Below are 27,606 nucleotides of genomic sequence, written 5' to 3' on the forward strand. Positions count from 1 at the left end.
CATGTAAATTTAGGGCTGTGTTTCAAAGTTTTTTTTCTGTTTTTTTTTTTGAGACGGAGTCTCACTCTGTTGCCAAGGCTGGAGTGCAGTGGCACGATCTCAGCTCACTGCAACCTCCACCTCTCGGGTTCAAGCAATTCTCCTGCCTCAGGCTCTCGAATAGCTGGGATTATAGGTGCCTGCCACCATGCCTGGCTAATTTTTGTATTTTTAGTAGAGATGGGGTTTCACCATGTTGGTCAGGCTGGTCTCAAACTCCTGACCACAGGTGATCCACTTGCCTCGGACTTCCAAAGTGCTGGGGTTACAGGCATGAGCCACCATGCCTGGCCTCAAAGTTTTTTTTCTTACAGTAAAATTATGAGATGTGTTAATTTTGTTCTTTGTGTTGAAACCCTCTTTGGTGGAGGGTCTTTGGATATAGTATATCTCATGGCTGCTGTAGGCTGCTAGATTTATTGCTATAAAGATAAATACCAGCAGCTTTGAACAGATTTTTTAATGGGTGTATTTTTTGTCAAAAAGCCTTTACAGAGTTGGTTATAGCATTGAACTAATAGCATGTAGAAATCCAGGTTTGGAAAAGATGATTCTTCATTCTTTGGGATCTGCCACAGAAAGGATGGAGTATTATTCTAAACAAAGTGTGCATCACAGTTTTTCTCACTGCCTTGACAAAGCCTTATCCCAGAATGCTTTGCCTTTGAGCTCTCCACTGCCCTGGCCTTGATGGTATGAGGGTTTCTGGATTGATATTAGAGAGATTTACATCAATATCTAGGTTAATGTCTAGGTGAAGCCTGGGTTTCATTCTGTATTGCTTGAAATAAGCTCTTTCTGACAACACTTCTTTGGCAATTTGGCAGTTTTTTTTTTTTCATATTTCTTTTAAATTTTAATTATAACCCATCAAGTCTTAAGCAATTACTTCTGGGTAGACGCTTGATGAATGTCATAGCAGGGTGTTTTAATTTAATAGATCCAGAATAACATCTGGTTCTAATATTTTAAAAGCCAATTTATATGGAAATTTATTTAATACACAGTCAATACATGGAGACTTGCAAAAATCAAAATCAAAATCAAAATGGAAAATCTATCTACTGTTCTGTAATAGGTCTTCTGTTAATAAAGGATTTTGCTCATGACTGGGTTCAACTGTTACTAGTTAACACTCAAAATATCAGTTTAGAAAAGGTAGCAACTTATTTCTCATACTGAAGAAATAGGAGGTAGTTAGCCCAGGGTCACTATGGTCTTTTGTAACAGGGACTAAGTTTCCCTCAATCTTACTGCTCTGCTCTCTGCATGATTTCTATTCCTAAGGACACCTTGTGGGCCAAGATGGCTGCTGGAACTCCAACCATTACATATGTGCTCCATTCAGCAGGAAGGAGGAGGGTAGGGGTGGAGGGGAAGAAGGCTAAGCTTTTCCTTTTAAGGACACTTTCTGGAAGTAGTAGACAAAAATTCATCATATGATCATATTTAGTATGAAAGGAAGATAGGGAAATAAATTTTTTTCTAAATGACCACATGCCCAACTAAAAATTAAAGTTCATTTGTATGGAAAAGAGAGAGAATAGATATTGGGAGGCAGTGAACCAATCCCGGCCACATGGAGTAATTGAAGATTTTCACAGATCTTTTGCCTTTTTATTGAACATTTAGAAAAGTCAACTAGTTCTTATTAGTAGATAATATATGTATTATTATATGGATTAGCATGGTATTTGGCACGTTGTATATAATCATCAACTTCTGATTGGCCTATTTTAATTCTAACCCCAAAATGCACCTAATTTCCCAGGTTATGGGTCAGGAAGACTTTAATAAGGGACTTTTCATAGATTGTATCCTAGTCTTTATATAATAATAACAGCAGCAGCTAACAGGGCAGAGAGATCATTTGCACTAGGGTGTCCAGAACACTCATGTATATGTAAAGCACTGTTCTCTGCTTCTCTATATAGAAGACAAATGAACAATTATACATGTTTATTAAATGATTTCAAGGTAAAACTATTATCACAGAAACTGAAGCTCAGAGAAATTGATTGGGAAGCAATCTAGAGAAGCAGTTGAAAGCTATCATGCCTAGTCATTTGAACTCAACTAGAATACTAACTCAGTTATTTCCACTGGTGAGATCACCTTAGATGGGTTTCTTAATCTGTTGAATCTCCGTGATAGTTTGTTTTTGCAGTCAGGCAGCGAATGAAGGAGTTAGGACTCAGGAACGTTTTCCCTGAATCCGGGGTTTTTCCAACCTGCTTTTCGGTAATACTCATGTGGAAATTTCTCTGATCACACCTGCCTCACAAGAGAAGGCAGAACTGGTGGAGGGTCTAGAGTTGAACATCATTAAGACAGTCTCCCACCACATAGTCTTTATCCACACAGATGCTCACAGCTCCTTAAAAAGCCCTGATATCAGACTAGGCAAGAGTTTTCTAGCTCTGGAGGTTCTCATTCCTGTGCCCTTACTAACTCATGTGTCTCTTATATGTTCTGTAAACACAGAGATAGGTTCACTAGGGATACAAAAAGACTCCAAATGCCACTCTGTTCTCTGGGAGGATAGTGGCACAGAGCCAGGATGTTCCAAACTGAATAATTTAATGCCACCTTCAATGTTTGTACCTTATCCACATATGTCAGTACTTTTGAGTCTTTAATCCTTTTCTTTATATTCACTTTTTAATTTTCAACAGCTTTATTCTGAGCCAGATAGCTAGGAAATCCAGCTTTGATATGGTAATGAAATTTACTTTCAAATAACCTTAACACAAATATAACCATTACAGTTTTTACAAAGTGCAGACATCTTTTTACATGTCCCCAGTAGTAGAGGGATCATATTTTGGGAAACCCAGAATAGTGGAAAGGGAATTAGCCATGAAGCTCTATGTTACTGTTCTCAAGTTGTGTGACTCTGGGCCAGTTATTAATTAATCTTTCTGAACCACAAACTTTCTCACTTGAGAGATGTAGAGAATAATATCTACCTCTTCAGTGTTGCTCTAAAGATTAAATGAGAAGATGTAGCCAAGGAGACCAGCATGGTGTTTGGCAGTATATCAATTGTTTAGCAATTAGTAGGTCCTTCCTTCTTGAAGTCTGTTTGAAAATATCAGGCATGCAAATGGAAACCATCCTCAAAAGCAAGAAACAGTGAAGCACCATGAAGATTTCTATAGAGGATAGTAAGTCCCATGAAAGCTAAGAAGTGGGAAGGGCTGAAGTTTATTAGAATGCAGTAGGAAGGGAAACACTGGATAGGTGGAGAGCCATTCTTCCTAGTCTTTCCAGTTATCTGGGCCCTTATACTCAACACGTGGTCCAAGGACCACCAACATCAGCATCACCTGAGAGCTTATTGGAACGTGGAATCTCTCTCTGGCTTCTCCCCAGGCCTACTGAATCAGAATCTGCTGTTTCACAGGGTCGTCAGCTGATTTGTATGTATGAGAAGCACTGGGCACTGATATTCCCTGTAAAATTTATTAATTTATTTCTAGTAGGAGGCTAGTCCTTGCATCACCTGGGCCTTGCTTCTTAATGCAGATTCTCAGGCCCAGCCTCGATCTGGAATATTCATTTTTAGCCAGTATGTCACATGATTTTCAGGGCAGTTGTTCGGCAGACTGCTACATTAAGGCTTAAACCAGTTGAAGAACTTTATTCTTCAAAGATATTTGCATTTTAACAAGGAAGGAAGCTCTTAAGGAAGAGAAAAACCAACGCTCACTGTGGTTTTAGTAAGCATTAAGGGGAGGACGTGAATTCATGTCCTGGAATTGTATGTGCCTGGAATCCCATCACAAAGCCACATAGTAACAAAGCTTCTGAGAAAGGCAGTATCTTATCAATGTCATATTTTTTCTTTTTTTTTGTATTTTACATTTGATTTTTTTTAACATTTTGTTTTTTAGCCGTGCTATCAAGACTAATCAGGATCTTCTCCCAGAAACTCCATGGACGCACATTTTCTACAATGATTTTTGGGGGACTCTTCTAACCCACAGTGGCAGCCACAAGTCCTACCGGCCACTCTGCACTCTTTCTTTTCGCCTGAACCATGCCATTGGAGGGTTGAATCCCTGGAGCTACCATCTTGTCAATGTCCTGTTGCATGCAGCAGTCACTGGTCTCTTCACAAGCTTCTCCAAGATCCTCCTTGGTGATGGATACTGGACATTCATGGCTGGCTTGATGTTTGCTTCTCACCCCATTCACACGGAGGCAGTGGCAGGAATCGTGGGACGAGCCGACGTCGGGGCCAGTCTCTTCTTTCTCCTCTCCTTGCTCTGCTACATTAAACACTGTTCTACAAGAGGCTACTCAGCCAGAACCTGGGGCTGGTTCCTGGGGACAGGACTGTGCGCAGGATGCAGCATGTTGTGGAAGGAACAAGGAGTGACTGTTCTCGCAGTTTCAGCAGTTTACGATGTCTTTGTCTTTCACAGGCTGAAAATAAAACAGATATTACCTACCATTTACAAAGTAAGTGATCGTTGGCTCTTGAGCATTGGATTACTGAGTAATCTACTTGCTTACTCCTTTGCCACCATTTAAAAAGCAAATTTGTTCCTCTGCAAGCAGAATTTAAAATAAGTTCCTTTTTGATCTTTGGTAGTGTCCTTTTGACCTTTGTACTAAGCAGGGTTTTAGTCACTGATTGTTTTACTTCTCTGGTTTCTTACTTTCATGATTTCAAGGTGGTAGAAGAATAATTTTGCCTTGTAAAGAATATGCACCTTTATTATTTATTGAGTTCTTATTTCTATATTTCTGCACAAATTGTCTATAACCTGATAAATTGTCTATAATGTGTATTTGTAAAAAATAACACGGCTGATAATAGAGCTAGATGCTAGACTTTACAGGGGAAATCCTCTGCCATTTGTTAATATTACTTTTCCTGAGTTGACTTTGGAAAACAATCCTTCCCTTTAGTGCACTGGGAAGTCAAATTCTTAAACAATGAATCATACTCACCTTTTCCTCGTGGTAGTGCATAAGAATAGAAGAGTCAAAACAGTAAACGGTTGTTATTGAGTTTCTCCCCGTGGCCAGTTAAGACCGTTGCCTTAGGGCATATTTGTTCTCCCGTATTACCTTAGTGGTATCCAGTACAAAGTTGTTTGAAGGCCACAGAAGCATTTTAGGATCCCCATACACTTGAAGAGACTGAGCAGTTTTCTAATAGAGCATTAAGGAGAGGGATTGAGGGGACGAGGCATCTTGAGAAACTGTCTGCCTTCCCATCTCCCCATCCTCCTTCACTCAGAATAAATTCACTGTTGCTTAGACTTTGGCGTGAAGACTGAACTGGGCCAGGGTTTGCAAACTTTGGTCATGTTTTAGGCAGGCTCCCGCCTATCTTTTGGATACAAGTGAGGAATTAAGGTTTTGGATACTTTGCTTTGAGAAAACTGTCAAGTTTTCCTAGTTTTGACCACTTTTTCACCATTGATTTCTAATTTTATTTAAAATTGAATTGAGAAGAAATTTAAAAACAAATTGAGGCAAGTGGATTTCGAAACATTTTTTTTTTTTAAATGCTCCCTTTTTTTTTCCACTTAAGAGGCAGAGTGATCTCTGCTGTGCTTTTTCTCAGCTGGAAACCTAACCTTTTCACTTAGAGTATTAAGGGCTTAATGAAGTTCTTTTGTGATTTCAATTAAATGCTGAAACTTAAAAAGAAACTGGTTAGAATTTGATGCTTGAAAACTACATATGGTTTGAAAGTCAAGCTCTTAATTTCAAATCAATTTTAATTCTTTCAAAGAGATTTAGAGAGAGTAATTGTTTTCATCTAACACAATGTCATTGACAATAGCAAACTTTGTTTTATTAGAAATACAACTAAGAGAAGTGTAATTCATGCTCTTTGTCCTTAGGGAGGTTATGATGTATTTGAGGATGCAGGCTCAGTGCTGCATTCAGGACCTTGCATTAGTTGCCTGTGAAATATGGTGATTTCTTTTTCTTTTTGACATGGAGTCTCACACTATCGCCAGGCTGGAGTGCAGTGGCGTGATCTCAGCTCACTGCTTCCTCTGCCTCCCAGGTTCAAGCGATTCTCCTGCCTCAGCCTCCCAAGTAGCTGGGACTACAGGCGCGTGCCACCATGCCCAGCTAATTTTTGTATTTTTAGTAGAGATGGGGTTTCACCATATTGGCCAGGGTGGTCTAGATCTCTTGACCTCGTGATCTGCCCGCCTTGGCCTCCCAAAGTGCTGGGATTACAGGTGTGAGCCACCCGCACCCGGTTGTGATTTCTTTTACATAATTTCCATCTTACCATCTCATAAGTTAGGGAATTATTTGGCTATGATGATTCAGGATTTGCTTGTAGGACCTTATGAAGTTCTCTGAGAAATTTACAGTCCTCTAAGCATATTTTCAAGGGCAGAGTTGCCCACTGCAGTACTCCTTCCTAGAAATATGTTCTATACAGTATTTGGGGCATACTTATAATAGAAAATTAATCTTCGTTTCTCTGAAATTGAAATTTATCTGGGCATCCTGTATTTTATTTGTCAACCTCAATCATGTAACAGCTGCTTCAAAAATAAGAAATGCCACTAGCAAGGAACTCTTGAGACTAAAGAGTGTGAGGTTCCCCATGTTAAGAGAAAGGACTTAATACTGTTGAAGGTTCAGTGTCCTGAGAAGTTTTCAGATGGCTCTTTGCCCAGACTCTCTTGGCGACCACCGCTTGCAGGGCTAGGCAATGGCAGCAGCAAGGGTAGTGGTCGGGGCAGCAAGACTTTGTCTGATATTTTGCTATTCTATCGTAGCTCTTTCTGTCATTCTTAGGTTTGGGGCCGATGAGCTTAATAAGAACATTGGGGATAACACATTTTATAGATTTTTGTTGTTGTTGTTTTAAGACCGAATCTTGCTCTGTCGCCTAGGCTGGAGTGCAGTGGCGTGATCTCAGCTCACTGCAACCTCTGCCTCCGGGGTTCAAGCGACTCTTCTGCCCCAGCCTCCTGAGTATCTGAGATTACAGGCATGTGCCACCAGACCTGGCTAATTTTTGTATTTTTAGTAGAGACCGGGTTTCACCATGTTGGCCAGGATGGTCTTGATCTCCTGACCTCATGATCCACACGCCTCAGCCTCCCAAAGTGCTGGGATTACAGGTGTGAGCTACCACGTCCAGCCCATTTTATAGATTTTTAAGGACCTGTAGGATCATCTTTGCCACTCCCTTCATTTCCACCTGGGGTGTGGAGAGCCAGAGATGTGTAGGTAACACAGAAAATGATGGAATCACTAGGACTGAAGCACACATCTCTGACTATCTAGTGATATCTTTACTACACTCTGATAGTTTGAGGAACAAATATAGGTAAAGTCAATTGACTGCCCAGTAGAAAGGAAACTAATATGGAATAGAATCTTAACTCACTTGGGCTGATTCCATGATCTGTTTCTTCATCTGGAAATGAAGGCAGCTATAGTTCTCTCCTAGAGTTGTGAGGATTATTTGAAATTGTGGGGGTGTTCGGTGTGAGCTGAAGTGTCCAGTATTTGGATGATACCTAATACATATTAGTTGAAGTGAAAGAAGAAATGTCGATGGAAATTTTGATTCTTTATCTTTTGGCCTCTGCCTTCTTAAGATAAACTGCTAGTAGTCTTTACACATACAGTTGTTTGACAGCATGTGAAATAAGGACTGCTTAGTAATCGACCAAAGCTGAAGTAAGCAGATTTAAGCACAGACTTTCATCTAAAATCTCATGCTTGTGAGGCTTGTAAACACTGACACAGAATCCATATGAAAGTTATAGAAAATTCCATATTCTGTCTATAAAATATATAGATTTCTATGCCTGGGGTGAGTTAGAGGAGATTCTTTCCGAAGGAAGTAGTCTGAAAGGCTTTAGAAGATCCATTCAACCTTAAAAAATAATCATCTTAAATATCTTCCCAATTAACTCTGCATGCTAGTTATCATGGTTTGCCAGATGAGATAAACTTCCTTGCCCTGTTAAAACATAACTTATATACAAATGGAAAACTGCGGTATACAAATGTTTAACCCTGTTACTCAAATTAGAGAACAAGCTAAGTAATGAAAACCTAAAAATGGTGGCCCACTTAAAGCTGGAAATTATTAGGGCCAGAGGGGCAAGGCTCTTGGCTAAATCTGGCCAGTTTTGATTCCAGTTTACCTTTGTCTTAGGTGTTGCTTAAATTTGATTCTACATCCGGATGTAGTGATCAGACCAAAACTAACAACCCCATACTTCCAAACCATTTACGGAATTTGTCTTGAGAATGATTTCTGAGAATGGGAGTTTATATTCTGTTAAAGAATTTTGGTTCATCACCAAAAATGTTAGAAGACTCATGCAAATGATGTGCATGTCATCAGACTTTTGCAATTTTACAAAGGAAATATGAAAGTTATTTTTTTTGATAAAATATATGGGAAATAGTAAGTTGTTGGCATGTAGTAGATATTTTATTTAGTATTTAATAAACAGTGTTTATATCTGCCAAGCAGTATTCTTAGTGTGCTAAAAATGTTAACACATTTAGCTTATGTAACAAATGCTCATTGAGATAAGTAATATGACTTACAAAATGATATGGTTGAATGCTGACAAACTATAATTTTGTCAGTAGTTAATTTTGTCAGAAAACATTAAGTATAAAATCTTAAGAAGTATGAATAAAAATCAGTGTTTTAGAATAGTCTTAGTTCTTAGCTTCAGGATTTAGTTTAATATATTTCTTACATTATCCTTGTCCTTCACCATACATCTGGCTTATAGTAGGAACTTAGTAAATTATTGAATTCACACAATATTTACCTTTTAAAAATATGTGACTGAAATGTTAAAGTGAAGTCCTGTACTCTCCCCTTTATACAATGAGAATTTCATTCCTGAGTTAGTGGGGTCTGGAAGGTAGGGTTGGAAGACATGTATGTCAGAAAAATAAATTTTCTTGACCTCTCACTAAATGATTGTTTTAGCATTACTTAGATTACTTTCACTCACTTAGTTTTATGTGGTCAAAAAATAAGGGGGGAAAAGCCCTTGAAATACACTTAGCCTTGCAAATAAATACTAGACTTTTATCTGCCCACAAAATTTTTTACAAGCCTCTCATGACCCCAGGAGGTACATGGGTAATAAAATCAGTAAAAGCAACATTTTTCTTACCCAACATCAGTCATTGCTTGCCTAGTGGCCATTTTCTGTGCTTATTTAACATCTGTTAACTGTTTTAATGTGGAAACATCTCTTTCCCCTTTATTAGCCTCATAATCGCTTATTCAGTTACAGGTGGAAAATTTTAAAAACCTGAAAGTCAACGTAGCAATACTAATACTAGCCCAAGATAGTTTAGAAAAATGAAGCCCTTTTAGTTTGATGTTTTTAAAATTTCTCTAAAGATGATTACCTTGGTTTTGTTAAAGTTTATGTAGTTGGTTCCAAGATGTGCATTATCTAGGTAATCTCCTTTTCTTAAAATTAAATTTTGTGACTCTGTTTCAATAAATAATATTGTTATATGGGAAAATTGGAGACACTGAGATTTTCCAGTCATCTCTTTCTAGAAATAATTTTCTTGTTTTAATGCTAAGCAGAATGTGAATGATGGAGGTTGCACATGGGCAATGAAGTTTACTTTTGTCTTATGTGTTGCTTAACTTGATTCTACATCCAGATAATAGTGTTCAGATCAAAACTAACAATCCCGTATTTTCAAATCATTTATAGTAGGGTTTATCTTGAGAATAATTTCTGAGGGTGGGAGTTTATATTCTGTGAAAGATTTTTGGTTCATCACTGTCTGAACACTAAAGGTATTAAATGTAGTGTTTCTGTACTTCTATTTTGTGTGGCTCTCTCTATAGAGAAGAGCATGCAAATAGAGATGCATAGCCTGCAGGTGTTTGCATATTGAATCCACGTGTGCTTTTTCAATTAGTTGCTGGGGATGGCTTTGATGGAATCTGTTACCATTTATGGCATTGTCCTTTTCGTTTTTAGACTAGGTTGTGGTTTTGCCTAAGTTGTGACCCCGCCATATCAATTGCATCGAATGAAATATGGTGTATTTACTGTTTGTGATTTTCCATAGTCAACACCTGTGCCACTCTCCTCCAAGTAGTATTCCCACTTTTATGACCCCCTTTCCTTTCATTTGCCTTACACTTGACTTTGTGAGAATCCAGATATAGCAAGATGCTCTGATTCTGATCACAATATTTCTTAGCTTTACTGAAACTGTAGGGCTGTTTGTTAGGCACTTATGAATGAATTTGGATTTCCTCCCAGTAAACTTGCGGCATTTAATATTCATGACCTGTAGTACTATAAAACTTTGAACAGCTGCCAACTCTGCTAACCAGATAATACCACAAATAAAGTCAAGGTTCAAAAATATTTTACAATTCAAAAAGGCAAAGATTAATAAGATATTGTATTCCTGCAGGCTGGCTCCCTTGTTCAGCTGATTTAAGGTGATTCTGTATTCCAGTTGCAGTTTAAGTTCAAGTTAAGTAATTTAAATTTGGGAATCTGACTACCATTGCAAGCATCTATAATGCTTGCATTACACACTGTTAATACTTGGAACAACAATCTATTCACAAATTATCATTAAAAAAATTCATCTTTGTGCCAAGCACTATATTAGGCGATGTGGGGATTCAAAGAGGAATCGAAAGGAACATGCCAGTATGCCAGGACTTTATAGAGTAGTATGAAGTCGAGAATAGTGCATGTAAATATAGAACTGAAATTCAAGCCAGGGAGTGGTGAGGGTTATAAGGGAGCCATTGAGAGTAGTGGGGGAGTTGAGAGGAAGGGGAGGTTACTTTTGGTTGAGGGGATCAAGAAATGCCTTCTGGAGCAGAGACGTTTGAGTAGAACCTTGCAGGGTAAAGATACAGGCATTTATAACTGGAGAGGTGAGGAAGAGTAAAGGGTACGCATGAGCATTACGGAGAAGAAAACTCACAGAAAATTACGGGGTACCATGGAGCAGTTGTTTTGGCAGATACACAGAGGACATGGTTGATAGAGGAAAATGAGTCAGGAAAGGTAGATTGAGACCACCTGGTATGTATAGTGATATAGGGGCCTTCTGTGGTATATTGTGGCTCCCAAAATGTTGGGAAACAATGCGTGGTTTCAAAATGTGCTCCTACATGTGCTTCCATGGCTTGTCCATGGAAGGAGCCTAGGGATATGCAGGTCAGCTCCATGTGGCCACTCGGTGCGGTGGGGGGAACTGTCCCATCTGTCTCCTAAACCTGAGGGAGGGTTCCTTTGGGGATGAGAATGAAAATCCTCCCGAAAGCTAGAGTTGAAGTTTTAGATCTCATTCATATCAGTGTATGTCACATTCCTTTTTTTTTTTTTTTTTGAGATGAAGTCTTGTTCTGTCACCAGGCTGGAGTGCAATGGCACAATCTCGGCTCACTGCAACCTCCGCCTCCCGGGTTCACGCCATTCTCCTACCTCAGCCTCCCGTGTAGCTGGGACTACAGGCACACGCCACCATGCCCATCTAATTTTTTGTATTTTTAGTAGAGATGGGGTTTCACCATGTTGGCCAGGATGGTCTTGATCTCTTGACCTTGTGATCCGCCTGCCTTGGCCTCCCAAAGTGCTGGGATTACAGGCGGGAGCCACTGTGCCTGGCCTACATTTTTTATCATTAAATAAAAAACATTTATTTTCAGAAGACTAGTATTATTATACTTTTTAACTGAATAATATTTGGCATATTATTCTACAGTCCTCATAAGAGAAATGGAGGTCTTTGAAAGCTTTCTCAGCTGGGTACAGTGGCTCACGCCTGTAATCCCAGCACTTTGGGAGGCCGAGGCAGGCAGATCACGAGATCAGGAGTTTGAGACCAGCCTGGCCAACATGATGAAACCCCATCTCTACTAAAAATACAAAAAAAAAAAAAAAAAAAGCCAGGTGAGGTGGAGGGTGCCTGTAATCCCAGCTACTCGGGAGGCTGAGGCAGGAGAATTGCTTGGACCCAGGAAGGCAGAGGTGGCAGTGAGCCAAGATCACGTCACGGCACCCCAGTCTGGGCAACAAGGGCAAGACTCCGATAAAGAGTCAAGACCCATCAGTGTGGCCAGGCACGGTGGCTCACGCCTGTAATTCCAGCACTTTGGGAGGCCGAGGCAGGCAGATCACAAGGTCAGGAAATCAAGACCATCCTGGCTAACATGGTGAAACCCTGTCTCTACTAAAAATACAAAAAAAATTAGCTGGGCGTGGTGGTGTGCGCCTGTAGTCCCAGCTACTGGGGAGGCTGAGGCAGGAGGATGGTGTGAACCCAGGAGGCGGAGCCTGCAGTGAGCTGAGATTGTGCCACTGCACTCCAACCTGGGTGACAGAACGAGACTCTGTTTCAAAAAAAAAAAGACCCATCAGTGTGCTGTATTCAGGAGACCCATCTCACGTGCCGAGACACACATAGGCTCAAAATAAAGGGATGGAGGAAGATCTATCAAGCAAATGGAAAACAAAAAAAGGCAGGGATTGCAATCCTAGTCTCTGATAAAACAGACTTTAAACCAGCAAAGATCAAAAGAGACAAAGAAGGCCATTACATAATGGTAAAGGGATCAATTCAACAAGAAGAGCTAACTATCCTAAATATATATGCACCCAACACAGGAGCACCCAGATTCATAAAGCAAGTCCTCAGTGACCTACAAAGGGACTTAAACTCCCACACAATAATAATGGGAGATTTTAACACCCCACTGTCAACATTAGACAGATCAATGAGACAGAAAGTTAACAAGGATATCCAGGAATTGAACTCAGCTCTGCACAAAGCGGACCTAATAGACATCTGCAGAATTCTCCACCCCAAATCAACAGAATATACATTCTTCTCAGCACCACACCACACCTATTCCAAAATTGACCACATAATTGGAAGTAAAGCACTCCTCAGCAAATGTAAAAGAACAGAAATTATAACAAACTGTCTTTCAGATCACAGTGCAATAAAACTAGAACTCAGGATTAAGAAACTCACTCAAAATCACTCAACTACATGGAAACTGAACAACCTGCTCCTGAATGACTACTGGGTACACGACGAAATGAAGGCAGAAATAAAGATGTTCTTTGAAACCAATGAGAACAAAGACACGGCATACCAGAATCTCTGGGACACATTTAAAGCACTGTGTAGAGGGAAATTTATAGCACTAAATGCCCACAAGAGAAAGCAGGAAAGATCTAAAATTGACACCCTAACATCACAATTAAAAGAACTAGAGAAGCAAGAGCAAACACATTCAAAAGCTAGCAGAAGGCAAGAAATAACTAAGATCAGAGCAGAACTGAATGAGATAGAGACACAAAAAACCCTTCAAAAAATCAATGAATCCAGGAGCTGGTTTTTTGAAAAGATAAAAAAAAAAAAGCTTTCTCCTGTGTGTCCCTTCTCCCAACCTTGATGAACAATGTTCAGATATTACTGTGAATGGCTACAAGTACAAAATACCTCTTTGTTTTGGACTGTTCCATACAGGAAGATAGAAAAAAAACATTTTTAAAAGGTCCTTTTTACAGTACAGAATGAAATACTCTATCAGCACTGAATTTCAACCAGTTAACTCAATACTCCGTCAGTGAAAATGACACGCAAATTGGATCTTGTGATGAATAAAAAATGAATCTCATTGAAATCTTGTATGCTCTTCTCATAACACTGTGTCTGGGATGCATATTACATCACTCAGCTCAATTTTCGATACCTGCTGCCTGGGGGAATCAAATTGACTGAGGGGGATCTGATGGATATCAGGTTACTCATACTCAAGCCGGAATTTTCAATTCACAGAAAATGATGTGGTTTGCACAAATTTGAAATCCATTGTCATTATCTAGAAGTTCAGTTCCTGTCTTAAATGCTTAGAATGGTGGAAATGATAACTTAGTGTTGATTTATCAAATGACATTTTATAGAAAGCCAGATTCCATGAGTACATTAGAGATTCCTTAAAAGGCACGAATGGGGTGGGGTAGATAAAACTGACTTATGTCAAATGCATTGATGGTTCAAATACATTTGAAAGGTGATACTATGGTAAGTTCGCATAGGATTATAAGTTTTATTTTATTTTAAACAATCAGATTTTGTACTTAATGGTCATAGTATTTCTTTCTTCAAAAAGGATAATAAGAAATCAAAAGGGAAGAATAGCATCTTCGAAGTCAGTGATGATTTGGTGGTAGGAAGGTCAGTGTGCCCTTGTTCTCTGGGTTTGTCTTTACAATGCTGTAGTACCCAGATGGCTCCTGTATGCTCTGTTGGTCTGATTATAACTCTTGCATCAAGAGAAATAGCATGAATTCAGAATTTAATACATGTTTCTTCAGTAATTATGGTCTTGATTAGTGAAGTCAGTTTCTGTTCCAAAGGACAATTTCTTTCTTTCTCTATGTGTTGATTCATTTAATTTCAGGAATCAAATAAAATGCAGAGATCGTAGTATTTCTCTTTGTTGTGATGGGGGATCTGTGTTGCCTATGTTTTGGTATGTGGTTGTCAGTTTTGCTTTTGATTACTGTAAATTAAAGAAAACAGTATGGATAACATGGGGAAAATGAAGGACACTTAAAAAGTAAATGACTTAGTTCTTACTTAAGGGAAGACATGGAAAATATATTCTGAATTCCCATCAAACTATTGCTAAATATAAAGTACAAATAAGTACTTTTAATATAGAGACCTTGATTATATGCAGTATCAGTTGTGGATATTTAAACATAATTCAATTTTCTGTATTTAAGAACTGAAAAAAGATTATACCACGGTTTCACATGAATGATTTGAATACATTTCCATAACTTTTATAAAATGGAAAACTCAGTTACATGAAAACCTTATTTCTCCTAATTTCAAGATTCAAGTAAAAATTTGCCCATTTATGTGATCCACTATGTGTAGTTTCTTTTTAAGCTCTCATGACATATTGTAATAAAAGCTAAATATATTTAATATTGTGAAAAGAACTGCTGTTTACTTTGAATGACCATTTGGTATTTGGCTAATCTTTTCATGCAGAGAAGCTTATAAGGCTATTGGGGAAAGGCCACTGGACTGGTGCCTGCAGATTTAGATTTAAATAGAAACTCGGTCATTTTCTAGCTGTGTGACCTTGGGGAAATTTATAAACTTCTTTGAACATCAGTTAAATGCCCTGTAAAATCAGGGATATAATATCTTCGCTGTTTTGTGTTAGGTATGAATATAGTAAATGTGTACTCTTTTGTCACGTCCCTGTCTTATAGCAGGTATCATCATTGTCAGCATTCTACTGCATTTTTGCAGCATTTTCAGTAATAGTGATCTTTTTATCTGTCATTTTATGGAGCACTCAATTAGCATGGCTGCGGCTATTCTAGAACCATATAGACTAGTTAATGGAATGCATGCTGAAATGTCAATCAGCAAAGAATGGAATGCTTGCTGTCCTGTTCACCAGTGCTGATAATTGAAAGAAAGCTGAGGAGAAGCCTTTTTCAAGGTTAATTCTTCTGAACAACATGATTTGATAATTTATCTTTTGTTTGATTGGGATTGATAACAAGTACATATGCCAATTTTCCTCCATTGATAATATCTTGCCATCATCATCATCTCATACTTTCAGAGCCTGCTTTCTTTTTCCCTTTGGGCTCGGGAGGGTGCTGTTGCTTATATATCTGAAAATGGAGGGGAGACAGGTTTTTCTGTTTTCCTCCCCAAACCACCCTGTTTCCCATATATTTTCTTTTAGCAAGGTTTATTGTAGGGAGCAGTAGTTCAGTAACTGCAATAGCTTGCAGGGTTTAAGTCGCTCTTTTTTTTTTTTTTTTTTTTTTTTTTTTTTTTAAAAAAAAAAAGGAGGCACTGTTATCATCTAAAGGTTATTCTTCCCCAACCTGGCAGGCAATATTGTTGCAGCTGATCCCAGAATCTCTATATAATAAACCTTTTCAGGGAAACGTTGAGTCTGGCTTTGTTGTTGTTGTTGTTGTTGTTGTTCAGTGGTTTATTTTCTCACCTCCTGGAGCGACAACAGAAGGCAGAAAGTTTTGTCTTTAAAGCAATACTGGTTTCTGGCTGCCAAAAATATTTTGTGAACTATTTTGGACAACTTAATAACACTCAGACCAAATTACTTTTCAGAATCCTGTATCTTGGTAGCTTTGGCTTACTGAGACAAATCTATAGATAAAATTGGTTTTGGATTTCAGAAAATTCAATACATAAAAATATGATTTACTTGACAGATGATACATGGGGCGAGTGGCTGGGGTGACCATTTACTTTAAGAAGACTTGAGGATTCATCATGAGTTTTCTTTGAGTACACCAAACTTGGATGATCATCAGCTGCTCGTGGGGAAATTATTTTAGACTAGAGATGACAGCAGAAAACTGGAAGCTACCGAATAAGAATTTTTTGGTCTACTTACTTTTGTTTGTTTTTAAGGACTTGAGGGGAGAATTTGTGGAGAGGTGGCAGGAGGGAGACATTTTTAAAAAGCTCTCCCAGTGATTTTGATGAATAACTAGGTTTGGAACCTACTGATGTACATTGAGAATCTGATTCCCTCCTATAATGACATTAAATATTATAAAAATTTCACAAAAACACCAATATTTTTATAGCTGGAATGGTATACTAGAAACCATTTGTCCATCACCACAGCACCCCCCTCTTAAAAGAATTTGAGGCCGGGCATGGTGACTCCCACTTGTAATGCCAGCACTTTGGGAGGCCAAGGTGGGTGGATCGTGTGAGCCAGGAGTTCGAGACCAGCCTGAGCAACATGGTGAGACCCCCATCTTTACAATAAATACAAAAATTAGCAGCATGCAGTGGTGTGCACCTGTAATTCCAGCTACTTGAAAGGCTGAGGCAGGAGGATCACTTCAGTCCAGGAAGTGGAGGCCGCAGTGAGCCATGATTGCGCCACTGTACTCCAGCCTTGGTTACAGAGTGAGACCCTGTCTCAAAAAAAAAAAAAAAAAAAAAGATTTTGAGGCCCACAAAAATTAGGCCCACGATTAGTTGAGAGGAGAGACAACGGTATATTCTAGGCTCTCCCAACCAGGTTGAATGCTTTTGTCACTGTAAACATATGTCTCTTTTAATGCTTAAAAAATTAGTTTATGGACATTTTCAGTTGGCCATTTGCACTTCAATTAGACTGGAGACTAGTATTGGACTTCCATGTACCTGTCACTCAAATTCATCATTAATTAATTACAATTCTACTTTTTATTTCACCCTGGGTTCTTTTTTTCCTTTGTTAATAATTCCAAGCTTCCTCTTGAAATTGAGCTGTTGGTAGTTTTTTGTTCCCTTCCTCCCAGGTTCCTCCTTCCTTCCCACCTCAAATAGCATCAGATAGGGTCTCCTTATTTGCATTTGTCATCCTAGTGCTCCAGCTTGATTTCAGCTCACATTCAAATGGAATGTTTGCTTCTGCAAATAACACAAGCTTAATGCAAAGAGACTAATATCACAGTGTATTTTTCTTTCTAATTTGGTTAATTTCCTTTACTAACATGGTGTTACTGTTTGAAATAGTTTATCCCTCAGTAGAGGTCTCTTCTCTTCGATGCCAAACTTAAGATGGGTTTAGAAGTGGAGAATTAAAAGTAGGGCAGCTCAATCTGCACCTTCTATCAACTCTACACAGCACCACTGCACAAACTCAGGAGCAAAATTTTAGTTATTAGCATTGGGCATATCATCTGTGTGTGTAGACATTCATCCTGTTACTTGTAACTCCAGAAATGCGGTGGGATTTTTAAAAAGGCCACTACTAGAGTCTTAAAGTTTCTTTGACCACAGAATATGACTTTAGTTTCTTGCTGTCTTGTGAATACTTGAATTGCTGGCAACCCTAATGTAAAAGTGAAAATGACTCCAAAACTGAACATATTTCAGAGGTAAAATAGCAAGAAAGGAGAAAATGTGGGGATGCCAATTGAAAAATGGGCTGGCTGAGTGAGAAAAGGGCTGAATTTAAGTTGTCAAAGCAGCAGCCTGAAGTTTCTGGTTCTTGGACAGGATAATTTGTAGTCTTTGATTCTCTTTCATTCTGCAGTATAATCTTCTCCCTGGCTGCTCTGACTTCCATATTGTTCAAGAGGAAGAGAAATAACCCATCTGAATTCACTAGCTTTCATTTGCATATACACACAGCTGGTGGTAATGAGAACCACCATTTATCAAGGCTTAGTGTGTGCTAGCAATGTGTCTTCTGTGCAATATTTTGTTCTGTTCTATGAAAGCATTAACCTCATCTACAGATGAGATACAGATAAGATAAACTGAGGCTTATCAAGTGAAATAATTTGCCTAAGGATTCATAGATAGTATGCAGCAGAGAGAGAATCTCATCTCAAATATCTGACTCCAAAGCTCATGGTCTTCCTGTTATACTGTTTTTGTGCAATTTTAGTGAAAATGAAAGATCCAAGTAGTATTACAAAAGAAACAATGATTTTTTTTTCACATTACTTGGCTTTGGGACCAATGCTCATTATCTACAGTAGCTTTGAATACAAGTAATCTGTACTTCCAGGTGCAAAAGCTGATTTTATGAGTGCTAAAAACACAATGATGGATATTTTCTCTCTGCCCCTAGCAAGTAGCAGACATGTATACAGTAACTGTGTAACTCTGTGCCAAGTGCTAATATAATTCCTTATGAAATGCTGGAGAAGCACAAGTGTCAGAAAAATTAATTTAGCCTGGTTAGGGAAGAGTCAGAGAGTGACAAAGTAGTGGTGTCTAAGTAGCTCTGCTCATCCGTGTGTGTGTGTGTGTGTGTGTGTGTGTGTGTTTTTAAGACCATTTCATGTGTGTGTATTTCATTTAGGTTTAGAATTGGTGTCCATTTTTTTTCTCCTCAGTGCCTCTCATGTGAGGAGAAATTTGTTATATTCATATTTATTTATTAATACATATGTACTATTTTCTAAGTACCGATCTAGATGTTGAGGATAAAGTAGTGAAGAAAATAGACAAACACGTGCTGTCTCAGGATTTACATTTGTGTAGTAACCATTCTCCAGATAATATGTGCGGTAGCCATTCTCCAAATAATTTGTGCATTCATTATTTTTACTCCATATTACAAAAAAGTTGAACAACCCCCCCAACACCCCGCAGTTGCCTAGTACTGCGTTTCAAAGGAAAAAAATAGCCAGATAATTAGAATATTCGATGAGTAATACTGATGGATGTGTGAATGTGTCTAGGCTCTAATTGGTTTGGAAGCCTCCCTGAGACCAGGGACTGGGCAGTCTTTTTCTTTGACATGCCTCTGTCCCAGAAGGGAAACAGGCATTGAGCTCTTGGTATGCTGAGCTTGAACATCACATTGGCCTACAGGGGCATATCATTTCTACTGTGGCCTTGCCCTACATTTAACAGACTAAAAGGAGAGGCTTTGTGCATATACCCTGGAGGTTGGTCTTGACTAAGTTGACCTCTTATGTGTCCATGCATTTCACCTACTCTGCGTGGTGTTTCTCAAAAGCATGCAAGCAAGAATTATTTGGATTCAATTGACATTGAAGCATTTGGTTTGTTTCTGAATTTCATATTGCTGCATCATTGCTAATCAACTATATTATTTATGTGTTCTTGACAGGCATTGCTAATACAGGAAAATATTTCCCGCATTGCTTTATATGGGAAATAATGAGTCTGCATTACAGAGTTTCCTTGTAATTCAGATAAAATTTTTTCCTGCAAATTTCATAAAAAATACAAAATTGCTTAGACTAATTAGCAATATTTTGATGTCCAGGAGTGTCCATGTGTCTAATGGTGTCCTAAATTGTGCAGACTCTTTTGTGTGGGTTGTAAAGATCATAAAGACTTTTGATATCTGAGCTTTCCTCTATTTATACAAAAAAGGCCTACATGTTCCCTGATTCAATATCTAAAACCATGAGGCCAGTCAGGTATGATTTTGATTTTTAAAAAATTACTATTCAAAGACAAAGTGCATAAACCCAGCATTAAATAACACTCCCAACATGGCAACACTTCACAATAAGAAACATTTAGTATTTCTGCAGGAAAATATATGAATATTTACAGTAACTGGAATAAATAAAAACTATAAATTGCCTCATGTCAGTTCAGGTCAGGCTTTTAGTTTTTAATACTTTTATTGAGATGTAATACACGTATCATAAAATTGACTCATTTAAAGAATGCAGTGTATTGATTTTGAGTGTATTCAAAGAACTTTTTTTTTTTTTTTTGAGACGGAGTCTTGCTCTGTCACCCAGGCTGGAGTGCAGTGGCGCGATCTTGGCTCACTGCAAGCTCCGCCTCCCGGGTTCACGCCATTCTCCTGCCTCAGCCTCTCCGAGTAGCTGGGACTACAGGCGCCCGCCACCACGCCCGGCTAATTTTTTTGTATTTTTAGTAGAGGCGGGGTTTCACTGTGGTCTCGATCTCCTGACCTCGTGATCCGCCCGCCTCGGCCTCCCAAAGTGCTGGGATTACAAGCGTAAGCCACCGCGCCCGGCCAAGAACTTACTTTTAACTATCACTATCAATCTTAATTTTATATTTTGGAATGGAATTAAGGATAGGGATTTTGGCCCTGTTTCAAAGATGTAGTGTGTATGTGTGTGTATTGTGTGTGCGTGTATGTGTGTGTGTGTGTGTGTGTGTGTAACTTTCCAAGTTTAACAGGATCTGTAGTGAAAAGTTTTGACCTCGAACCGTGTAGGTCAGTAAACCTGGTTAAAGTCTTGTGAAGCCCCTGTTTTTTCACTTGTGCCTTTAATCCACTTAGCTGTCTATTTACTGTTTAACAAATTGGCACTGAAGTTTGAGTAATCAGGATATCTTCTTTGGGGTTGCGTGTGGGTCAGAATGGTTGGATTCTTAATTTGTTTTTTCAAAACTATGATAAATTGTAGGTCCCTACATAAATGCAATTTTCTGGAGTAAGAGTCTTACATTAGCATTTGATTGCTTTCTTGGCTGTGTATTTGGTACATACGGCCCTTGATTTCTGAGTAACAGTGGTTTACAGTATAAATATGAATCTTGGTGCTTCTTTTTCTTTCCCATTTACTTGCCTAAGTGATGTTTTACAAATGCCTTACATATGCAGCAGGAATTAGGTTGTATTTAAAATACAAAATTGTCTCGTTTCTAGCTTTGATGTGGAGTTTTATCAAATTATAAAGGTGACTGTAAAATTTGGGGTAAACCCAGTTTCCATTCTGTTACCTATTTGAAAAAGGAATCATTTTCAGACAAACCAAACATTTAAAGCAGGGAATGAATTTGGAATTTTTTTATCCCTTTAAATAAATGGCCATCCTAAAATATGCCCAGCTTATTGCTTCCTAGAGGCAAATTCACTACTGAACAACTTTAAAAGAGCAATCACATAAAGTTAATTATGGGAGAACGATTCTATAAAAATTTAATATGCTATTAAGACATTTGCTGATTTACATGAGATTTATATAAAAGTTGTTTGAAACTGCACCTTTGCGTCCAGCTGGTAGCCTTTTTCTAGATTAATTAAGTGAAAGCCTCTGAAAAATGTTAGACATTTGAGAGAAGTTGTGATTTCGGAGATAAAGGGAACATGCTGTGAAAAGTATGGCCATATGGCATAATGACATAAACCCTGCAGTTCTAATCAGGAGGCCTGAGTTCTCACACAGGTTTTGCCACTACCTAGTTGTGTAATTGTGAACAACTCATTTAACCTCTCCAGGAGATTTTCCTAATATGGGCATTTCTGAGGATGCTTCAGGACCAAATTGCATTCTACTTGAATCATAATTTAAAAAATAATTTTACTGCTAAGCCGTTTTTGGGTAAAATCATAATTTCCTCTCTTTGAAATAATCTGATTGGAAAGATGGGTTTCTTGTGCAGATACTATGTTTTTCACTCATTTCTAAGAACAAAAGATTAAGTTCCAAAGTGCTTATGTTTTTTTGAAGGCCAGGTAATTTATTGCAAATTGTAATGGGCTATACGTTTTGTGTTTCACCTTTCAGAAGAATCTATTTACATTTAAAATAATATCTCCCTTTCTCCCTTTTATCATGAAGTTGTCTTTTCCATTCTTTTAAACTTAAATACAGTTAATACTTGATTATCTAAAATGCAGCCTCTCATGAGTCAATCCCACTTTCTAATTCTTAACAAATATAGAATAAAATAGGGAATTATGCCATTTTTACATTACCTGTATAATCATTTTATGCATATAATTAGAAATTGACTCTGATTCATTGTTCCATGCAAGAAAAATAATGCTTTTTAAATACTGAAATTAATTTGACAAATAATTTGAAATTAATTTTTTTAATTATCGAGAAATTAAAAGAAAACCTAAAAAAAATTATTAAGTGCCATGCTTGATCCTCAATCTCAGAGGTCTGATACTTTCTCTGTAAAGGCCAGATAGTAAATGTTTTTTGCTGTGAGGGCCATATGGAGTTTACAACAATTACTGAGCTCTGCTGTTTATACTGCAGACAAAGGGTGTGGTTATGTGTTCTGGGCTGTAGTTTGCTGACTCCTGATCTTTCTAATAACTTACTTGCTAAACTCATGTGTGAGTAATTCAGGCTCTCCAAAGAGATTATGTTTAGGACAATATATTTGTAGTAATACGAATCATTCCATTTCATACAAGTTGCATGCATTTTACAAAGGACTTTTATGTTCATTTTTACTTTTATCTGACTCTTTAACACTTCTGTCATGAGGATATTAATCTTTTACTTTAAAAATTATTGAATTAAATCGTGTGTGTGTGTGTGTGTGTGTGTGTGTATGTATATATATATATATATATATATATATATATATATATGTAACTTTTACAGCTGAGGAAACAAATACTTAGAGCAGTATGATTTGCCCAGGCTGAGCCTGAGCGTGCAAGACCTTTACTCATTTTTCCTGCTCCATATTGTATCAGAGTACTAGTGAGCACATGGAGCAGGTATCTTTGATCCCACTTTGTGTCAGTGAAACTCCTTTACCCTAAAATTTTGAAAATGAGCTAAGTCAGAATTTAGCATTATGGCTATTCTCTGGATACTGAATTCATTCAAAATAATCAGACAAAGTAAACTTTGGTAACAATTACCCAATAAAGGAAGCCCAAGTAAGCAGAAGGTGATTTCCAAGAATAACCACCTCTAGAAGTTCACAGCAGCTGTGAAAATATATCTTCAGTTGAAATTTAGCTTGTAGTGTTAGGGCACTTGAATTTTTTTAATCCTCTTTTTTATGCACCAAATTATTTAGATATATTGAGCAGATTTATTTATTGCTCTTAGTAGAAAAGTTAAGCACTTCTATCATGAAGGAGAGCTCACACTAAAAAAAAACAGAAAACTGAGAAGTAAATCTTGTAGCAGTTTAGTATCTTTTTTCTTGACCAGAGTTGTTGTTGGTGGTGTTGGTATTGGTAATGGTGGTGGTGGTGGTGGTGGTGGTGGTAGTAGTAGTGGTGGTAATAGTGGTAGCAGTGGTGGTGGTGGCGGTGGTGCTTAGTATTCATAATGGTGGTGGTGGTGGTGGTATTAGTAGTGGTGGTGGTATTGGTAATGGTGGCGGTGGTGGTGGTGGTGCTGGTGATGCTTAGTATTTGTAGTGGTGGTGGTGGTATTAGTAATGGTGGTGGTGGTGGTGGTGGTATTGGTAATGGTGGTGGTGGTGGTGGTGGTGGTGGTAGTAGTAGTGGTGGTAATAGTGGTAGCAGTGGTGGTGGTGGCGGTGGTGCTTAGTATTCGTAATGGTGGTGGTGGTGGTGGTATTAGTAGTGGTGGTGGTATTGGTAATGGTGGTGGTGGTGGTGGTGGTGCTGGTGATGCTTAGTATTTGTAATGGTGGTGGTGGTGGTATTGGTAATGGTGGTGGTGGTAGTGGTATTGATGGGGTGGTAGTGTGTTTCTCACAGTGTTTACCTTCCCGGTGGATATGAAGTTACTGACTTTGGCAGTGAGTTCTGTGTTTTGTTTTAAGTCTTGGTGAGAAGTGCATTAGTGGTTGTGATGTATTTCAGCTGAGAGATAATAGAAAGTTTAATGATGTTAATGTCTCTATTCATGTCTCTCTGAAAATGGGCCATGTTTTTTCCATCCAAATGAAGAACACGTAGGGTGGTTGAATACCATTGGATTTATTGGTTCAGAATTAAGAAAATGCTGGGTAATGAAATCTGAAAAGCTCAATATGAATTTGACATTTTTTCCCTGTTTTTTAAACTCATCAGGCCAAAATCTTAAATCCTAAATATTCCATAAATACATTCTAATAAGTATTGTTTAATTAGTCTTTTTAAGTATAACTTTATAATTGACGTTTTTCAAGGTTATTTCAGGTATTTTTCATTTTGTTTTGTTTTTTTGCAACGATTTGTAATATTTACTTCTTTTTCTTGATCAGGCTGCTGGCTCTATGAGGCAGTATAATGCCTGCTGCTTTAACAGCAGTGTGACCTGGGAATCCTCATTTTACTTCTTCGTTTCCCCAATGTCCACGTCTCATACCTAGAGTTTTCTGATGATTAAATGCATTAATACATAGACATCTGTAAGTGCCCAACAGTCATCAGTTAATGTGAGCCTTTTAAAATAATTATCTATTTTAAGAATGCTTTCCTTCTCTCCAAATTGGCTAATTTAAAAATATGTCATAAAGATCATATGTTTGGCTGTACCTGTGGTTACTAATTTTTTTTTAAATATCAAAGTTCATTAGAGAAATTGTAATGAAAGTGAATACTGTAATGCTGTTGTGTAATATTGCAAAGATATATTAGTCCATTTTTGCGTTGATCAAAGTTAAATATTGTTATTTACTACAACAGTAAACTAGGAAGTGGCTGGATTCTTGAGAGATATTTAAAAATTAGATTCAAAATAACTTTCTCTCTGAAACCACATTCTTAAGTCACAGATTTCTATGCAATTATATAGGAGTTTCTCAAATCCCACAATTGCATCCTTTCCAAGTTACTGACAGTTGCTGTTTCAGGAATATCCTGTCTCTCATATCAGTAACCCCTTTGTTTACAAATTATCCTAACACTTCAGCTTACCTACTAAAGACCCCAGGAAGTGAAGTAGATATTTTAAGACCTTTCATTTAGAGCTGGAGATGCCCAGAGGAATTATGTAATTTTATTACTGTCATCTTGTTGTGGGCAACGTGCAAGTCTAATGATTCAAAATCTAGTCTTCCTGTCTCCTCTTTCTCCCTCTCTCATTTCCTCCCCTTACCTGTCCCTCTTTTTCTTCTCTCCTTCCTTAAAACACTATATTCTTCTCCTGTTCTTCATTGATTAAAAAGTGCCTTAAGGATAAGGAACTTGCCTTGGCTTCATAGTTCAAATATATTTCAAAATATATTTGAAATTATTTCTACAGTAAAGGATGGTCCTTACTTGCCAAAGGAGCTTTAAATGTTTTACCATTGTTTTAATGCCCCAGTTAATACAGTACCCAGTGGAAGAAAAAACAAAATCAAACTGTTAAAGAAACGAGGGACACCGACATAAAATGTGTAAGTTAAAGAAATGGAGAGCTACAATATCACCTAGACATGTATACTTTTAAAAATCCCAGAGTAAAGAACCCCCACTCTATATTGTTTTGTATAAGTACACAGACTACACAGATGAGATTGGGCTATTTGATCAACGTATTAAGATTCTGGTGTATCTAAAATTGCCCCCAGCCACTTTCAAGACTGTTCTCTTGGTTCATTGTTCTTTTGGTCATTCATTCAGTCATTTGCTCAATCATTCATGTACCCATTCACCCATATGACATGATGCGTCTCTTCTGTGCCAGGTGCTGGTCTAGTTGCTATGGATAGTAAGTCAGTGAACAAAACATAGATAAATCCTTGCCTTTTCAGAACTGGTATTCTTGTGGGAGCAGTGAAACTCACTTCTGTAAGTGTGAGATAAGAAGATTAAGACTGTATGCTTAGTGTCACTTCGGGCCTCAACAACTTCAGATTTGACCTTTACAGTAGTTGATGTCTTTCATATGTGATACAAGTTATAAGACTGGTGAGCTTGGAGAAAGCAGGGATTAATGTAACCTGGAGAAACTGAATTGTTGTTGCAAGTCTTGCAGAAAAAATAGAATTTAAGCTGGAGGTAAAGAACATTTAAAATTGTGGCACTATTACGTGGACGGACGGGAGTTTGGTTTACAAATAGAATGATAAAGGGGGCAGTACCACGAGAGGATTTTGAAACAGTAAAGATATCAATGTCATTTAGGGAAATTCGAAGTTTAGATAGTAAAGATGGGCCAGATTTTGGACAGTTTTGAATACCCAGCTGAGGCCATTGGAATCTAAATGTTCTTGCTTTAGAGAATTATCATAGATTCTTGAAGAAGAGTAGTAATTAAAAATATAAATGAATGATCCAGGTGTGGTGCCATGTTCTTGTAGTCCCAGTTACTCGGGAGGCTGAAGGAGGAGGATCTCTTGACCCAGGAATTCAAGGCTGGTCTGGGTAACATAGCAAGGCCCTGTCTCTAAAAATAAATAGATAATGAAAAATTAGAAACAAATGAACAAAGTGCCATTCCATGAGCACAAAGGAAGATGGAATTTCTAGTCCTAGCTGTGATTGAATTGCTGTCTCTTGGTGAACACTTGCAACACATATAGACATCAGTTTCCTCACTGCAGAATAAACATTGAGGAGATGTTCTCCAGTGTTCCAGATTTTATAGATACAAATTTTTGAACTCTTTGTCTCCTAGCATTGACCAGTCTGTGGCTGTATGAACTTTTCCAGCAGGAGTTAATGGTCTCTTATATCAGTTATCACCTTGAAGTCAGGGTGAGAGCACTTTGATGAACAGAGGCCTGTTGAAGAACTGGACTTGGTGGGTATGAAGTGGGTATTGTAGGGTTTAGTGTGGTTTACAGCAGTGGTCCCCAACCTTTTCGGCCAGTTTCGTGGAAGACAATTTTTCCACGGACTGGGCAGTGATAGTTTCCGGATGAAACTGTTTCACCTTAAATCATCAGGCATTAGATTTGCATAAGGAACACACAACCTAGATCCCTCACATGTGCAATTCACAATAGGGTTCCAGCTGCTGTGAGCATCTAATGCTGCTCCTTATCTGACAGGAGGCAGAACTCAGGTGGTAATGCCTGCTCACTGCTGACCTCCTGCTATGTGGCTCAGTTCCTAACAGGCCATCGAGCAGCACTGGTCCATGGCCCAGGAGTTGGGGACCGCAGGTTTACAGCATAGAACCCTGGACTTACAATCAAAGGACATAGCTTTGGGGTCCTAATTCTTCTACCTATTGGGTGGTGAGATTCTGAGTAACAACCTAGCCTTTCTGAATTCTACCTGCGTTTTTGTAAAACACGAATTCACAAAGTTTACAAACGTCACAATGTTTTAGAAAGGGCTACTTGAGATAATACATGTAAGGCACTCTGTAAAATGTTTAATAAACATTCATAATTAGCGTTGCCACTAATAAACAATTTTCTCCACATCACATCCCAAAGTGA

The 27,606-nt window shown here is 38.2% G+C and overlaps 1 protein-coding gene across 7 annotated transcripts in view; it reads left to right on the plus strand.

Moving 5' to 3' along the window:
• The window catches only part of TMTC2 (transmembrane O-mannosyltransferase targeting cadherins 2), a 462,711-nt gene that overhangs the window by 167,761 nt on the left and 267,344 nt on the right, over nt 1-27,606 (plus strand). For all 7 annotated transcript variants that reach the window (XR_008650321.2, XM_063615121.1, XM_055239351.2 and 4 more), the window contains exon 2: nt 3,936-4,506. Coding sequence is in view for 6 of the 7 variants with exons in the window: in XM_063615121.1 (XP_063471191.1) it covers nt 3,936-4,506 (571 nt within the window). In the remaining variant the exon portion in view is untranslated. The remainder of the gene's footprint in view (nt 1-3,935; nt 4,507-27,606) is intronic.

The sequence above is a fragment of the Symphalangus syndactylus genome, chromosome 13 (genome assembly GCF_028878055.3).
Source record: "Symphalangus syndactylus isolate Jambi chromosome 13, NHGRI_mSymSyn1-v2.1_pri, whole genome shotgun sequence".
In the NCBI taxonomy this organism is placed as follows: Eukaryota; Metazoa; Chordata; class Mammalia; order Primates; family Hylobatidae; genus Symphalangus; species Symphalangus syndactylus.